The 18,268-nt window shown below is 49.4% G+C and overlaps 1 protein-coding gene across 5 annotated transcripts in view; it reads right to left on the reverse strand.

Moving 5' to 3' along the window:
• Positions 1 to 18,268, reverse strand: part of LOC139554943 (PHD finger protein 14-like) — a 158,441-nt gene that overhangs the window by 121,239 nt on the left and 18,934 nt on the right. For all 5 annotated transcript variants that reach the window (XM_071368252.1, XM_071368250.1, XM_071368251.1 and 2 more), the window contains exons 10-13: positions 18,048 to 18,211; positions 16,421 to 16,527; positions 15,859 to 15,965; positions 13,071 to 13,166 (exon numbers count right to left, since the gene is read on the reverse strand). In XM_071368252.1, coding sequence (XP_071224353.1) covers positions 13,071 to 13,166; positions 15,859 to 15,965; positions 16,421 to 16,527; positions 18,048 to 18,211 — 474 coding nt within the window. The remainder of the gene's footprint in view (positions 1 to 13,070; positions 13,167 to 15,858; positions 15,966 to 16,420; positions 16,528 to 18,047; positions 18,212 to 18,268) is intronic.

Consider the following 18,268-nt stretch of genomic DNA (forward strand, 5'->3'; position numbering starts at 1 on the left):
TCTCACAGTACAGAGCCTGTCTGGTTATTAATCTCTTCAGTGTCAGTGCATTACCCTGCTGCCTCCACTCTCACAGCACAAAGCCTGTCTGGTTATTAATCTCTTCAGTGTCAGTACATTACCCTGCTGCCTCCCCTCTCACAGCACAGAGCCTGTCTGGTTATTCATCTCTTCAGTGTCAGTGCATTACCCTGCTGCCTCCCCTCTCACAGCACAGAGCCTGTCTGGTTATTAATCTCTTCAGTGTCAGTACATTACCCTGCTGCCTCCTCTCTCACAGTACAGAGCCTGTCTGGATATTAATCTCTTCAGTGTCAGTACATTACCCTGCTGCCTCCCCTCTCACAGCACAGAGCCTGTCTGGTTATTCATCTCTTCAGTGTCAGTGCATTACCCTGCTGCCTCCCCTCTCACAGCACAGAGCCTGTCTGGTTATTCATCTCTTCAGTGTCAGTACATTACCCTGCTGCCTCCCCTCTCACAGCACAGAGCCTGTCTGGTTATTAATCTCTTCAGTGTCAGTACATTACCCTGCTGCCTCCCCTCTCACAGCACAGAGCCTGTCTGGTTATTAATCTCTTCAGTGTCAGTGCATTACCCTGCTGCCTCCCCTCTCACAGCACAGAGCCTGTCTGGTTATTCATCTCTTCAGTGTCAGTACATTACCCTGCTGCCTCCCCTCTCACAGCACAGAGCCTGTCTGGTTATTAATCTCTTCAGTGTCAGTACATTACCCTGCTGCCTCCCCTCTCACAGCACAGAGCCTGTCTGGTTATTAATCTCTTCAGTGTCAGTACATTACCCTGCTGCCTCCCCTCTCACAGCACAGGGCCTGTCTGGTTATTCATCTCTTCAGTGTCAGTACATTACCCTGCTGCCTCCCCTCTCACAGCACAGAGCCTGTCTGGTTATTCATCTCTTCAGTGTCAGTACATTACCCTGCTGCCTCCCCTCTCACAGCACAGAGCCTGTCTGGTTATTAATCTCTTCAGTGTCAGTACATTACCCTGCTGCCTCCCCTCTCACAGCACAGAGCCTGTCTGGTTATTAATCTCTTCAGTGTCAGTGCATTACCCTGCTGCCTCCCCTCTCACAGCACAGAGCCTGTCTGGTTATTCATCTCTTCAGTGTCAGTACATTACCCTGCTGCCTCCCCTCTCACAGCACAGAGCCTGTCTGGTTATTCATCTCTTCAGTGTCAGTACATTACCCTGCTGCCTCCCCTCTCACAGCACAGAGCCTGTCTGGTTATTAATCTCTTCAGTGTCAGTACATTACCCTGCTGCCTCCCCTCTCACAGCACAGAGCCTGTCTGGTTATTAATCTCTTCAGTGTCAGTGCATTACCCTGCTGCCTCCCCTCTCACAGCACAGAGCCTGTCTGGTTATTCATCTCTTCAGTGTCAGTGCATTACCCTGCTGCCTCCCCTCTCACAGCACAGAGCCTGTCTGGTTATTAATCTCTTCAGTGTCAGTACATTACCCTGCTGCCTCCCCTCTCACAGCACAGAGCCTGTCTGGTTATTAATCTCTTCAGTGTCAGTGCATTACCCTGCTGCCTCCCCTCTCACAGCACAGAGCCTGTCTGGTTATTCATCTCTTCAGTGTCAGTGCATTACCCTGCTGCCTCCCCTCTCACAGCACAGAGCCTGTCTGGTTATTAATCTCTTCAGTGTCAGTGCATTACCCTGCTGCCTCCCCTCTCACAGCACAGAGCCTGTCTGGTTATTAATCTCTTCAGTGTCAGTGCATTACCCTGCTGCCTCCCCTCTCACAGCACAGAGCCTGTCTGGTTATTAATCTCTTCAGTGTCAGTACATTACCCTGCTGCCTCCCCTCTCACAGTACAGAGCCTGTCTGGTTATTAATCTCTTCAGTGTCAGTACATTACCCTGCTGCCTCCCCTCTCACAGCACAGGGCCTGTCTGGTTATTCATCTCTTCAGTGTCAGTACATTACCCTGCTGCCTCCCCTCTCACAGTACAGAGCCTGTCTGGTTATTAATCTCTTCAGTGTCAGTGCATTACCCTGCTGCCTCCACTCTCACAGCACAAAGCCTGTCTGGTTATTAATCTCTTCAGTGTCAGTACATTACCCTGCTGCCTCCCCTCTCACAGCACAGAGCCTGTCTGGTTATTCATCTCTTCAGTGTCAGTGCATTACCCTGCTGCCTCCCCTCTCACAGCACAGAGCCTGTCTGGTTATTAATCTCTTCAGTGTCAGTACATTACCCTGCTGCCTCCTCTCTCACAGTACAGAGCCTGTCTGGATATTAATCTCTTCAGTGTCAGTACATTACCCTGCTGCCTCCCCTCTCACAGCACAGAGCCTGTCTGGTTATTAATCTCTTCAGTGTCAGTACATTACCCTGCTGCCTCCCCTCTCACAGCACAGAGCCTGTCTGGTTATTCATCTCTTCAGTGTCAGTACATTACCCTGCTGCCTCCCCTCTCACAGCACAGAGCCTGTCTGGTTATTAATCTCTTCAGTGTCAGTACATTACCCTGCTGCCTCCCCTCTCACAGCACAGAGCCTGTCTGGTTATTAATCTCTTCAGTGTCAGTACATTACCCTGCTGCCTCCTCTCTCACAGCATAGAGCCTGTCTGGTTATTCATCTCTTCAGTGTCAGTACATTACCCTGCTGCCTCCCCTCTCACAGCACAGAGCCTGTCTGGTTATTAATCTCTTCAGTGTCAGTACATTACCCTGCTGCCTCCCCTCTCACAGTACAGAGCCTGTCTGGTTATTAATCTATTCAGTGTCAGTACATTACCCTGCTGCCTCCCCTCTCACAGCACAGGGCCTGTCTGGTTATTCATCTCTTCAGTGTCAGTACATTACCCTGCTGCCTCCCCTCTCACAGCACAGAGCCTGTCTGGTTATTCATCTCTTCAGTGTCAGTACATTACCCTGCTGCCTCCCCTCTCACAGCACAGAGCCTGTCTGGTTATTAATCTCTTCAGTGTCAGTACATTACCCTGCTGCCTCCCCTCTCACAGCACAGAGCCTGTCTGGTTATTAATCTCTTCAGTGTCAGTGCATTACCCTGCTGCCTCCCCTCTCACAGCACAGGGCCTGTCTGGTTATTCATCTCTTCAGTGTCAGTACATTACCCTGCTGCCTCCCCTCTCACAGCACAGAGCCTGTCTGGTTATTCATCTCTTCAGTGTCAGTACATTACCCTGCTGCCTCCCCTCTCACAGCACAGAGCCTGTCTGGTTATTAATCTCTTCAGTGTCAGTACATTACCCTGCTGCCTCCCCTCTCACAGCACAGAGCCTGTCTGGTTATTAATCTCTTCAGTGTCAGTGCATTACCCTGCTGCCTCCCCTCTCACAGCACAGAGCCTGTCTGGTTATTCATCTCTTCAGTGTCAGTGCATTACGCTGCTGCCTCCCCTCTCACAGTACAGAGCCTGTCTGGTTATTAATCTCTTCAGTGTCAGTACATTACCCTGCTGCCTCCCCTCTCACAGCACAGAGCCTGTCTGGTTATTAATCTCTTCAGTGTCAGTGCATTACCCTGCTGCCTCCCCTCTCACAGCACAGAGCCTGTCTGGTTATTCATCTCTTCAGTGTCAGTGCATTACCCTGCTGCCTCCCCTCTCACAGCACAGAGCCTGTCTGGTTATTAATCTCTTCAGTGTCAGTGCATTACCCTGCTGCCTCCCCTCTCACAGCACAGAGCCTGTCTGGTTATTAATCTCTTCAGTGTCAGTGCATTACCCTGCTGCCTCCCCTCTCACAGCACAGAGCCTGTCTGGTTATTAATCTCTTCAGTGTCAGTGCATTACCCTGCTGCCTCCCCTCTCACAGCACAGAGCCTGTCTGGTTATTAATCTCTTCAGTGTCAGTGCATTACCCTGCTGCCTCCCCTCTCACAGCACAGAGCCTGTCTGGTTATTAATCTCTTCAGTGTTAGTACATTACCCTGCTGCCTCCCCTCTCACAGCACAGAGCCTGTCTGGTTATTAATCTCTTCAGTGTCAGTGCATTACCCTGCTGCCTCCCCTCTCACAGCACAGAGCCTGTCTGGTTATTAAACTCTTCAGTGTCAGTGCATTACCCTGCTGCCTCCCCTCTCAAAGTACAGAGCCTGTCTGGTTATTAATCTCTTCAGTGTCAGTGCATTACCCTGCTGCCTCCCCTCTCACAGCACAGAGCCTGTCTGGTTATTAAACTCTTCAGTGTCAGTGCATTACCCTGCTGCCTCCCCTCTCAAAGTACAGAGCCTGTCTGGTTATTAATCTCTTCAGTGTCAGCACATTACCCTGCTGCCTCCCCTCTCACAGCACAGGGCCTGTCTGGTTATTAATCTCTTCAGTGTCAGTACATTACCCTGCTGCCTCCCCTCTCACAGCACAGAGCCTGTCTGGTTATTCATCTCTTCAGTGTCAGTGCATTACCCTGCTGCCTCCCCTCTCACAGCACAGAGCCTGTCTGGTTATTCATCTCTTCAGTGTCAGTACATTACCCTGCTGCCTCCCCTCTCACAGCACAGAGCCTGTCTGGTTATTAATCTCTTCAGTGTCAGTGCATTACCCTGCTGCCTCCCCTCTCACAGCACAGAGCCTGTCTGGTTATTAATCTCTTCAGTGTCAGTACATTACCCTGCTGCCTCCCCTCTCACAGCACAGAGCCTGTCTGGTTATTCATCTCTTCAGTGTCAGTACATTACCCTGCTGCCTCCCCTCTCACAGCACAGAGCCTGTCTGGTTATTAATCTCTTCAGTGTCAGTACATTACCCTGCTGCCTCCCCTCTCACAGCACAGAGCCTGTCTGGTTATTAATCTCTTCAGTGTCAGTGCATTACCCTGCTGCCTCCCCTCTCACAGCACAGGGCCTGTCTGGTTATTCATCTCTTCAGTGTCAGTACATTACCCTGCTGCCTCCCCTCTCACAGCACAGAGCCTGTCTGGTTATTCATCTCTTCAGTGTCAGTACATTACCCTGCTGCCTCCCCTCTCACAGCACAGAGCCTGTCTGGTTATTAATCTCTTCAGTGTCAGTACATTACCCTGCTGCCTCCCCTCTCACAGCACAGAGCCTGTCTGGTTATTAATCTCTTCAGTGTCAGTGCATTACCCTGCTGCCTCCCCTCTCACAGCACAGAGCCTGTCTGGTTATTCATCTCTTCAGTGTCAGTGCATTACGCTGCTGCCTCCCCTCTCACAGTACAGAGCCTGTCTGGTTATTAATCTCTTCAGTGTCAGTACATTACCCTGCTGCCTCCCCTCTCACAGCACAGAGCCTGTCTGGTTATTAATCTCTTCAGTGTCAGTGCATTACCCTGCTGCCTCCCCTCTCACAGCACAGAGCCTGTCTGGTTATTCATCTCTTCAGTGTCAGTGCATTACCCTGCTGCCTCCCCTCTCACAGCACAGAGCCTGTCTGGTTATTAATCTCTTCAGTGTCAGTGCATTACCCTGCTGCCTCCCCTCTCACAGCACAGAGCCTGTCTGGTTATTAATCTCTTCAGTGTCAGTGCATTACCCTGCTGCCTCCCCTCTCACAGCACAGAGCCTGTCTGGTTATTAATCTCTTCAGTGTCAGTGCATTACCCTGCTGCCTCCCCTCTCACAGCACAGAGCCTGTCTGGTTATTAATCTCTTCAGTGTCAGTGCATTACCCTGCTGCCTCCCCTCTCACAGCACAGAGCCTGTCTGGTTATTAATCTCTTCAGTGTTAGTACATTACCCTGCTGCCTCCCCTCTCACAGCACAGAGCCTGTCTGGTTATTAATCTCTTCAGTGTCAGTGCATTACCCTGCTGCCTCCCCTCTCACAGCACAGAGCCTGTCTGGTTATTAAACTCTTCAGTGTCAGTGCATTACCCTGCTGCCTCCCCTCTCAAAGTACAGAGCCTGTCTGGTTATTAATCTCTTCAGTGTCAGTGCATTACCCTGCTGCCTCCCCTCTCACAGCACAGAGCCTGTCTGGTTATTAAACTCTTCAGTGTCAGTGCATTACCCTGCTGCCTCCCCTCTCAAAGTACAGAGCCTGTCTGGTTATTAATCTCTTCAGTGTCAGCACATTACCCTGCTGCCTCCCCTCTCACAGCACAGGGCCTGTCTGGTTATTCATCTCTTCAGTGTCAGTACATTACCCTGCTGCCTCCCCTCTCACAGTACAGAGCCTGTCTGGTTATTAATCTCTTCAGTGTCAGTGCATTACCCTGCTGCCTCCACTCTCACAGCACAAAGCCTGTCTGGTTATTAATCTCTTCAGTGTCAGTACATTACCCTGCTGCCTCCCCTCTCACAGCACAGAGCCTGTCTGGTTATTCATCTCTTCAGTGTCAGTGCATTACCCTGCTGCCTCCCCTCTCACAGCACAGAGCCTGTCTGGTTATTAATCTCTTCAGTGTCAGTACATTACCCTGCTGCCTCCTCTCTCACAGTACAGAGCCTGTCTGGATATTAATCTCTTCAGTGTCAGTACATTACCCTGCTGCCTCCCCTCTCACAGCACAGAGCCTGTCTGGTTATTCATCTCTTCAGTGTCAGTACATTACCCTGCTGCCTCCCCTCTCACAGCACAGAGCCTGTCTGGTTATTCATCTCTTCAGTGTCAGTACATTACCCTGCTGCCTCCCCTCTCACAGCACAGAGCCTGTCTGGTTATTAATCTCTTCAGTGTCAGTACATTACCCTGCTGCCTCCCCTCTCACAGCACAGAGCCTGTCTGGTTATTAATCTCTTCAGTGTCAGTGCATTACCCTGCTGCCTCCCCTCTCACAGCACAGAGCCTGTCTGGTTATTCATCTCTTCAGTGTCAGTGCATTACCCTGCTGCCTCCCCTCTCACAGCACAGAGCCTGTCTGGTTATTAATCTCTTCAGTGTCAGTACATTACCCTGCTGCCTCCCCTCTCACAGCACAGAGCCTGTCTGGTTATTAATCTCTTCAGTGTCAGTGCATTACCCTGCTGCCTCCCCTCTCACAGCACAGAGCCTGTCTGGTTATTAATCTCTTCAGTGTTAGTACATTACCCTGCTGCCTCCTCTCACAGCACAGAGCCTGTCTGGTTATTAATCTCTTCAGTGTCAGTACATTACCCTGCTGCCTCCTCTCTCACAGCACAGAGCCTGTCTGGTTATTCATCTCTTCAGTGTCAGTACATTACCCTGCTGCCTCCCCTCTCACAGCACAGAGCCTGTCTGGTTATTAATCTCTTCAGTGTCAGTACATTACCCTGCTGCCTCCCCTCTCACAGTACAGAGCCTGTCTGGTTATTAATCTCTTCAGTGTCAGTACATTACCCTGCTGCCTCCCCTCTCACAGCACAGGGCCTGTCTGGTTATTCATCTCTTCAGTGTCAGTACATTACCCTGCTGCCTCCCCTCTCACAGTACAGAGCCTGTCTGGTTATTAATCTCTTCAGTGTCAGTGCATTACCCTGCTGCCTCCACTCTCACAGCACAAAGCCTGTCTGGTTATTAATCTCTTCAGTGTCAGTACATTACCCTGCTGCCTCCCCTCTCACAGCACAGAGCCTGTCTGGTTATTCATCTCTTCAGTGTCAGTGCATTACCCTGCTGCCTCCCCTCTCACAGCACAGAGCCTGTCTGGTTATTAATCTCTTCAGTGTCAGTACATTACCCTGCTGCCTCCTCTCTCACAGTACAGAGCCTGTCTGGATATTAATCTCTTCAGTGTCAGTACATTACCCTGCTGCCTCCCCTCTCACAGCACAGAGCCTGTCTGGTTATTAATCTCTTCAGTGTCAGTGCATTACCCTGCTGCCTCCCCTCTCACAGCACAGAGCCTGTCTGGTTATTCATCTCTTCAGTGTCAGTACATTACCCTGCTGCCTCCCCTCTCACAGCACAGAGCCTGTCTGGTTATTCATCTCTTCAGTGTCAGTACATTACCCTGCTGCCTCCCCTCTCACAGCACAGAGCCTGTCTGGTTATTAATCTCTTCAGTGTCAGTACATTACCCTGCTGCCTCCCCTCTCACAGCACAGAGCCTGTCTGGTTATTAATCTCTTCAGTGTCAGTGCATTACCCTGCTGCCTCCCCTCTCACAGCACAGAGCCTGTCTGGTTATTCATCTCTTCAGTGTCAGTGCATTACCCTGCTGCCTCCCCTCTCACAGCACAGAGCCTGTCTGGTTATTAATCTCTTCAGTGTCAGTACATTACCCTGCTGCCTCCCCTCTCACAGCACAGAGCCTGTCTGGTTATTAATCTCTTCAGTGTCAGTGCATTACCCTGCTGCCTCCCCTCTCACAGCACAGAGCCTGTCTGGTTATTAATCTCTTCAGTGTTAGTACATTACCCTGCTGCCTCCTCTCTCACAGCACAGAGCCTGTCTGGTTATTCATCTCTTCAGTGTCAGTACATTACCCTGCTGCCTCCCCTCTCACAGCACAGAGCCTGTCTGGTTATTAATCTCTTCAGTGCCAGTACATTACCCTGCTGCCTCCCCTCTCACAGTACAGAGCCTGTCTGGTTATTAATCTCTTCAGTGTCAGTACATTACCCTGCTGCCTCCCCTCTCACAGCACAGGGCCTGTCTGGTTATTCATCTCTTCAGTGTCAGTACATTACCCTGCTGCCTCCCCTCTCACAGTACAGAGCCTGTCTGGTTATTAATCTCTTCAGTGTCAGTGCATTACCCTGCTGCCTCCACTCTCACAGCACAAAGCCTGTCTGGTTATTAATCTCTTCAGTGTCAGTACATTACCCTGCTGCCTCCCCTCTCACAGCACAGAGCCTGTCTGGTTATTCATCTCTTCAGTGTCAGTGCATTACCCTGCTGCCTCCCCTCTCACAGCACAGAGCCTGTCTGGTTATTAATCTCTTCAGTGTCAGTACATTACCCTGCTGCCTCCTCTCTCACAGTACAGAGCCTGTCTGGATATTAATCTCTTCAGTGTCAGTACATTACCCTGCTGCCTCCCCTCTCACAGCACAGAGCCTGTCTGGTTATTAATCTCTTCAGTGTCAGTGCATTACCCTGCTGCCTCCCCTCTCACAGCACAGAGCCTGTCTGGTTATTCATCTCTTCAGTGTCAGTACATTACCCTGCTGCCTCCCCTCTCACAGCACAGAGCCTGTCTGGTTATTCATCTCTTCAGTGTCAGTACATTACCCTGCTGCCTCCCCTCTCACAGCACAGAGCCTGTCTGGTTATTAATCTCTTCAGTGTCAGTACATTACCCTGCTGCCTCCCCTCTCACAGCACAGAGCCTGTCTGGTTATTAATCTCTTCAGTGTCAGTGCATTACCCTGCTGCCTCCCCTCTCACAGCACAGAGCCTGTCTGGTTATTCATCTCTTCAGTGTCAGTGCATTACCCTGCTGCCTCCCCTCTCACAGCACAGAGCCTGTCTGGTTATTAATCTCTTCAGTGTCAGTACATTACCCTGCTGCCTCCCCTCTCACAGCACAGAGCCTGTCTGGTTATTAATCTCTTCAGTGTCAGTGCATTACCCTGCTGCCTCCCCTCTCACAGCACAGAGCCTGTCTGGTTATTAATCTCTTCAGTGTTAGTACATTACCCTGCTGCCTCCCCTCTCACAGCACAGAGCCTGTCTGGTTATTAATCTCTTCAGTGTCAGTACATTACCCTGCTGCCTCCTCTCTCACAGCACAGAGCCTGTCTGGTTATTCATCTCTTCAGTGTCAGTACATTACCCTGCTGCCTCCCCTCTCACAGCACAGAGCCTGTCTGGTTATTAATCTCTTCAGTGCCAGTACATTACCCTGCTGCCTCCCCTCTCACAGCACAGAGCCTGTCTGGTTATTCATCTCTTCAGTGTCAGTGCATTACCCTGCTGCCTCCCCTCTCACAGCACAGAGCCTGTCTGGTTATTCATCTCTTCAGTGTCAGTGCATTACCCTGCTGCCTCCCCTCTCACAGCACAGAGCCTGTCTGGTTATTCATCTCTTCAGTGTCAGTACATTACCCTGCTGCCTCCCCTCTCACAGCACAGAGCCTGTCTGGTTATTCATCTCTTCAGTGTCAGTACATTACCCTGCTGCCTCCCCTCTCACAGCACAGAGCCTGTCTGGTTATTCATCTCTTCAGTGTCAGTACATTACCCTGCTGCCTCCCCTCTCACAGCACAGAGCCTGTCTGGTTATTAATCTCTTCAGTGTCAGTACATTACCCTGCTGCCTCCCCTCTCACAGCACAGAGCCTGTCTGGTTATTCATCTCTTCAGTGTCAGTACATTACCCTGCTGCCTCCCCTCTCACAGCACAGAGCCTGTCTGGTTATTAATCTCTTCAGTGTCAGTGCATTACCCTGCTGCCTCCCCTCTCACAGCACAGAGCCTGTCTGGTTATTCATCTCTTCAGTGTCAGTGCATTACCCTGCTGCCTCCCCTCTCACAGCACAGAGCCTGTCTGGTTATTCATCTCTTCAGTGTCAGTACATTACCCTGCTGCCTCCCCTCTCACAGTACAGAGCCTGTCTGGTTATTAATCTCTTCAGTGTCAGTGCATTACCCTGCTGCCTCCCCTCTCACAGCACAGAGCCTGTCTGGTTATTAATCTCTTCAGTGTCAGTACATTACCCTGCTGCCTCCTCTCTCACAGTACAGAGCCTGTCTGGTTATTAATCTCTTCAGTGTCAGTACATTACCCTGCTGCCTCCCCTCTCACAGCACAGAGCCTGTCTGGTTATTAATCTCTTCAGTGTCAGTACATTACCCTGCTGCCTCCCCTCTCACAGCACAGAGCCTGTCTGGTTATTCATCTCTTCAGTGTCAGTGCATTACCCTGCTGCCTCCCCTCTCACAGCACAGAGCCTGTCTGGTTATTCATCTCTTCAGTGTCAGTACATTACCCTGCTGCCTCCTCTCTCACAGCACAGAGCCTGTCTGGTTATTAATCTCTTCAGTGTCAGTGCATTACCCTGCTGCCTCCCCTCTCACAGCACAGAGCCTGTCTGGTTATTAATCTCTTCAGTGTCAGTGCATTACCCTGGTGCCTCCCCTCTCACAGCACAGAGCCTGTCTGGTTATTAATCTCTTCAGTGTCAGTGCATTACCCTGCTGCCTCCCCTCTCACAGCACAGAGCCTGTCTGGTTATTCATCTCTTCAGTGTCAGTACATTACCCTGCTGCCTCCCCTCTCACAGCACAGAGCCTGTCTGGTTATTAATCTCTTCAGTGTCTGTGCATTACCCTGCTGCCTTCCTTCTCACAGCACAGAGCCTGTCTGGTTATTCATCTCTTCAGTGTCAGTACATTACCCTGCTGCCACCCCTATCACAGCACAGAGCCTGTCTGGTTATTAATCTCTTCAGTGTCAGTACATTACCCTGCTGCCTCCCCTCTCACAGTAGAGCCTGTCTGGTTATTAATCTCTTCAGTGTCAGTGCATTACCCTGCTGCCTCCCCTCTCACAGCACAGAGCCTGTCTGGTTATTAATCTCTTCAGTGTCAGTGCATTACCCTGCTGCCTCCCCTCTCACAGCACAGAGCCTGTCTGGTTATTCATCTCTTCAGTGTCAGTACATTACCCTGCTGCCTCCCCTCTCACAGCACAGAGCCTGTCTGGTTATTAATCTCTTCAGTGTCAGTGCATTACCCTGCTGCCTCCCCTCTCACAGCACAGAGCCTGTCTGGTTATTCATCTCTTCAGTGTCAGTGCATTACCCTGCTGCCTCCCCTCTCACAGCACAGAGCCTGTCTGGTTATTAATCTCTTCAGTGTCAGTGCATTACCCTGCTGCCTCCCCTCTCACAGCACAGAGCCTGTCTGGTTATTCATCTCTTCAGTGTCAGTACATTACCCTGCTGCCTCCCCTCTCACAGCACAGAGCCTGTCTGGTTATTCATCTCTTCAGTGTCAGTGCATTACCCTGCTGCCTCCCCTCTCACAGCACAGAGCCTGTCTGGTTATTCATCTCTTCAGTGTCAGTACATTACCCTGCTGCCTCCCCTCTCACAGCACAGAGCCTGTCTGGTTATTCATCTCTTCAGTGTCAGTACATTACCCTGCTGCCTCCCCTCTCACAGCACAGAGCCTGTCTGGTTATTAATCTCTTCAGTGTCAGTGCATTACCCTGCTGCCTCCCCTCTCACAGCACAGAGCCTGTCTGGTTATTAATCTCTTCAGTGTCAGTACATTACCCTGCTGCCTCCCCTCTCACAGCACAGAGCCTGTCTGGTTATTAATCTCTTCAGTGTCAGTGCATTACCAAGTTTAGATTAGATCAGGATTTACACACATTATCAGTATATCATCTCTCATAGTCTATATTGCTGTCCCTGTTTACTTTATCTGTACGTTTGAAAGTAATAACAAGTTATACAACATAACATTGTTAACTTGTGCACCGTTTCAATTTCGATCATCTTGGATTCAGTCATTTCACACACTACCTAAGTGTGAATAATGTTTCACTGGTTGTTGCCTTGGACAGAATTTCTGAATAAAATCTTTTTTAATGGCACTTCCAAACAGGCTCTGTTACTTAAAAAAGTAAAAAGGTCTCACAGAGCAATTTCTGTAGAGCCGCATTTCGCACTCATTAAACGACCCATCACCCGTGGCGACGCACCTAGGCGATTTGGTTGCCATGGCAAGTGGGAACGTGATAGAAAGCAAGCGGACCGTGTCTAACTTCATTTAGAGTGGAGCAAAGCCAGGTCTGGTCTGCCTTTATGGCAAATGACAGGTCAATCACTTAGTGTAAATGAAAGATGTTGTTTTTTTACAGGAGCCTATTACGGGCTGCAGAATTACCCCACGGTAACTCTGTGGGTTGCTACGGCAGGTTGCTATGGCCAATCTAGATTCCTCTCAATCCCTCATCATCACCAGCTCCTGGGCATGTAGCAGGGAGACCTGTCCGGTTGGAGTTTAATCCTCTGACTTTCTAACCAACTTTTCTGTTCTGTTTCTGTTCTGCGTAGGCGTGATGAAACAACAAATGAAGGACCGGTGCTGGAGCTTGGTTTAGTGGGAGTGTTGCCAACTCAGGAATAAACATAAGAAAGAAAGATAGGAGGAGGAGAATGGATGAGGAGGAAAGGAGGATGAGAAAGTGGACAGAGGAGGAAGAGGGAAGGAGGACAAGAGGAGGAGGAGAAAGTGATGTGATATTAACATACCTGTCCTAGGATTCCTCCCAGCATGGTCCATATGACCTGGCCCTCACTCCTCAGAACACCGTTGACATTCTGCAGGTCCTCCAGAGACTCACACAGCTACAGAAAGGGAGAGACAGACAGCTTATGTTGTGTGTGTGTGTGTGTGTGTGTGTGTGTGTGTGTGTGTGTGTGTGTGTGTGTGTGTGTGTGTGTTTGTGTGTGTGTGAGAGTGTGAGAGAGAGATGCACACACATACCCTTATACTACCCCTTACAAAGAGAAACATCAAAGGACACATACACACACAGGTAAAAACACCTGTCATGTCTATATTTGAAAACAGACAATAGATACGATGTGAAGCTCCTCAAAGAAAGAGATGAGAGGAGGAAAAGAGGTGAGTATTATTAACTGGATGTGAATCTCAAGTACTGTACGCTCTCTGTAACTCTGTCTCCTTCTCCCTCTTCCTCCCCCTCTATCTCTCTTTCTCTCTCTCTGTAATGCTCTGTCTGTCTCCTGTCTTTTCCTCTCCATCTCTCTGTAATTCTCTGTCTCCTCTTCCCCCACTCACCAGCTCTCTGTCTCTGTCCTCTCTCTTCCTCCCCCTCTCTTTCTCCATCTCTCCGTAACTCTCTGTCTGTCTCCTTCTCCCTCTTCCTTCCTCCCTCTCTCTCTCTTTCTCCATTCCTCTGTCTGTCTCCTCCCTCTTCCTCCCCCTCTCTGTCTCCATTCCTCTGTCTGTCTCCTCTCTCTTCCTCCCCCTCTCCGTAACTCTCTGTCTGTCTCCTTCTCCCTCTTCCTCCCCCTCTCTTTCTCCATTCCTCTGTCTGTCTCCTCCCTCTTCCTCCCCCTCCCTTTCTCCATTCCTCTGTCTGTCTCCTCCCTCTTCCTCCCCCTCTCTTTCTCCATTCCTCTGTCTGTCTCCTCTCTCTTCCTCCCCCTCTCTTTCTCCATTCCTCTGTCTGTCTCCTCTCTCTTCCTCCTCCTCTCTTTCTCCATCTCTCCATAATTCTCTGTCTGACTCCTTCTCCCTCTTCCTCCCCCTCTCTTTCTCCATTCCTCTGTCTGTCTCCTCCCTCTTCCTCCCCCTCTCTTTCTCCATGCATCTGTCTCCTCCCTCTTCCTCCCGCTCTCTTTCTCCATTCCTCTGTCTGTCTCCTCTCTCTTTCTCCATCTCTCTGTAACTGTCTGTCTCCTCCCTCTTCCTCCCCCTCTCTTTCTCCATTACTCTGTCTGGCTCCTTCCCTCTCTATCTCAATCTCTCTCTGGGCTTTACTTAATCAGCTCTGCCAGAGGAGGTGAAAGGGAAACGTTCACTAACACCTCACATTATCTCCCAGAGATGACTGAGTCTACCTCCTCCTCCAACCCCCCCCCCCCTTGTCAGGGACTTTATAGCTGTATCAGTAGCTAGACTTCTAATCTTAATTATCCTTCTCCCTCTTTGTGTTTCTCCATCTCTCCCAGGGCCACTTCTCCCTCTTTCCCTCTCTGTGTTTCTCCATCTCTCCCAGGGCCACTTCTCCCTCTTTGTGTTTCTCCATCTCTCCCAGGGCCACTTCTCCCTCCTTCCCTCTTTGTGTTTCTCCATCTCTCCCAGGGCCGCTTCTCCCTCTTTCCCTCTCTGTGTTTCTCCATCTCTCCCAGGGCCACTTCTCCCTCTTTCCCTCTCTGTGTTTCTCCATCTCTCCCAGGGCCACTTCTCCCTCTTTCCCTCTCTGTGTTTCTCCATCTCTCCCAGGGCCGCTTCTCCCTCTTTCCCTCTCTGTGTTTCTCCATCTCTCCCAGGGCCGCTTCTCCCTCTTTCCCTCTCTGTGTTTCTCCATCTCTCCCAGGGCCGCTTCTCCCTCTTTCCCTCTCTGTGTTTCTCCATCTCTCCCAGGGCCGCTTCTCCCTCTTTCCCTCTCTGTGTTTCTCCATCTCTCCCAGGGCCGCTTCTCCCTCTTTCCCTCTCTGTGTTTCTCCATCTCTCCCAGGGCCGCTTCTCCCTCTTTCCCTCTCTGTGTTTCTCCATCTCTCCCAGGGCCGCTTCTCCCTCTTTCTCTCTCTGTGTTTCTCCATCTCTCCCAGGGCAGCTTCTCCCTCTTTCCATCTCTGTGTTTCTCCATCTCTCCCAGGGCCGCTTCTCTCTCTTCATCGCTCTCTCGCTCCTTCTCTATTTTTCTCTTTCCATCTCCATGTAAAAGCAAGTCGAGCGGTGCAATTAGCAACACACACTCCATTAATAACGCCTAATACGTGTGGCAGAAAGACTGAACGCAACATTAACTCCCCTGACTTTTACTCCGCTATTTTATTCCCTTCTTCATCGGGCCTGATGGAGCGAAGCTGCCCTGCGCCACCGTACCCAGGTCACATGGGGAGGACAGATGAAAGGAGATAGATGGAGAGACAGAGAAAGAGAGAAGAGGGACACAGAGAGATTGAGGGAGAACAAGATGGATAGAGCGAGAGACAGAGATGAGAGATGGCGAGAGCTAGACGGAGGAGGAACAAGAACGCTCTTAAAATGGCATTTTTCACGGTATGTAGTAAAACAGTGGTTAATGTGTCATTGTAGGTTTATGAATGATGCACTGTCTGTGTTTCTGAAGACTAGAGGCCATGTAGTACAAAGACATAGCACAGCTTCAGTGTGAGGACTCAGAGCAACGCTACTGGAGAATCACTGGTAAACCCCTAGTGACTGGTTGATAACAATGTGGATTAACATTTTGTCCACCATCTCCCTGGTCGTGTCTACTACCACAGAGCAGTCAAGCAAGCATGTTTTTCGGTGGTTTTTACGGCTTGTACCCCTACTAACCTTGTTGTAGTCGACGTGCAGCTTCTCCTGCTCACTCTCCAGCTTGTCTTTGAGGCTCTTCTGCTCAGAGATATTGTCCTGGATCTGTACCATCTTCATGTTCCTCTCTGCATAGCAATAAGGACACCAATCAATAAACCACCATCCCAATCTATACACACACATCAATAGGACCGATCCCAATCTATCTCCATCTATATACAGGAAAAGGCACATGAGAAACAGCGTGTGCTGATCTGATGGGAGATAGCTGGGGGATGTTGTTCAAGGTTACTGGCACGCTGTGTCGTCACACAAACACGTGCGAGAGCACACACCTATCCACACACATGCGAGCGCACACATTCACGCACAAACACACATCTGGCAATGGCATCATCATCATTCATTTTGGGGAAGAACATGTATTTTTTCTAAGGCTGCATGCTGAGAGCCTATAGAACTCTGGCACAGACTCTCAGACAGTTCACATTTAGTAACAACATGAAGTATAATCGTGTATTAGGTTGGTAATGTAAGTCTATGTAGCCATCAGTCAGCTGGTTTTTGTTTCCCTGCTCACCCAGGTAATAGTTGACGAAGTCTGCAGTGAGGGCGGGCTGCTTGTGTTTCCTGCGTCCGTCCACACTGGCACTGATGTCTGACGTGTCTACGGGAAAGATGTCCGTGCTGAAGAAGAAATAAAACAGGGCAGACCCGGGATTTGAACCGACAACCCCCTGGTTGCTGGTCCACCTCTCTAACCTCTAAGCCCCTCCCTGATGAGGGGAAAAAGGTGCAGCTCTCGCACTTCCAGTTAAAACTAATCTTTATGAATTCTAGGGGTGTGCCAAGTAGTCGGACAAAACGAGTATTGTAACTGATTTGGCCAATTTATGGATACGATTATGATCTGAGTATTTTTTGTAATTATCCGTGATTGGAAAAACAGTTATTTTCGGGTGCCAGCAAGCATCTTTCTCATGTCGTTCAGATAATGTCTTTGAGTCAGGCATGTGTGTAGTCTAAATAACTCAACTGGCTAGTTTGCCTGTCTGTAAAGAGAAGGGCGGGCTGTACGTTGATCCTGCTGCTCTGATTGGATAATTTCACCGGATTACTTTATTTTATATTTTAACTTTACCTCGCATGTTTTCAGTCTGATCATTTAGATTGCTGCCGACTGCTACTATGATGAATCACATGGTGAGAACATTTGCTATCAAGCTATCAATGTGCATAATATCTAAAAATTGGGGCAAGGGTAGGGAAAAAATATGAAACTGATGCACATTTTGACTGAGTGACAGCAAACTTGACGGTCCGCTGCACGTTGAGGACACAGACACACACACCCCTCCGCGCACTACTCCTAATTTGCAGTGAGAACATGCAGGGAGGTATTTTGCCAATACCTATTTAGGCATAATAAAATCCTATCACGAGTATCATCCGATCCGAATATCAACTGTCAATTTACGGATACGATTACGAATATGAGTACTGCCATGTTGGCACAACCCTAATAAATTCTACATTTGGGCTACACCTCAACTATCGGTCGATCTGAACACTGTCTTTTCCCACAGACATAAATCCTCTACAGGAATGATGTCCCCCCCACGGGACGGTTAAGCTAAAGTAGGCTAATGTGATTAGCATGAGGTTGTAAGTAACATTAAAATTACCCAGGACATAGGGCAGTAAGCTTAAATTCTTGTTAATCTAACTGCACTGTCCAATTTACAGTAGCTGTTACAGTGAAATAATACCATGCTATTGTTTGAGGAGAGGGCACAATTATAAACTTGAAAATGTATAAATAAACCAATTAGGCACATTTGGGCAGTCTTGACACAACATTTTGAACAGATATGCAATGGTTCATTGGATCAGTCTAAACCTTTGCACATACACTGCTGCCATCTATTGGCCAAAATCTAAATTGTGCCTGGGCTGGAATAATACATTAGGGCCTTTCTCTTGCATTTCAAAGGTGATGGTATTATCTTTTACCAGATCTAATGTGTTATATTCTCCTACATTAATTTCACATTTCCACAAACTTCAAAGTGTTTCCTTTCAAATGGTATCAATAATATGCATATCCTTGCTTCAGGTACTGAGCTACAGGCAGTTAGATTTGGGTATGACATTAGGTGAAAATTAAAATTAAAGAGTTGGATCAATTAAGAGGTTTTAACTCCTACCTGATGCCCATGAGCTCAGCCTTCCTCATGAGTTTCCTGATGGCGGAGGCGCTGGAGGTCAGGGGTCGTGGCAGCTTTTCCCGGGGGACCCAGGCCTGGGGCCGGGTGTTACGGGACAGCTCTGCCCTGGACCGGTACTGCTGCAGCCGGGTGGTGATACGGGCCTGCCAGGGGTTCAACACAACACAAAGAAACACACACTTCATTATCTAATGACAGTT

The sequence above is a fragment of the Salvelinus alpinus genome, chromosome 26, assembly GCF_045679555.1.
Source record: "Salvelinus alpinus chromosome 26, SLU_Salpinus.1, whole genome shotgun sequence".
Taxonomy (NCBI): Eukaryota; Metazoa; Chordata; class Actinopteri; order Salmoniformes; family Salmonidae; genus Salvelinus; species Salvelinus alpinus.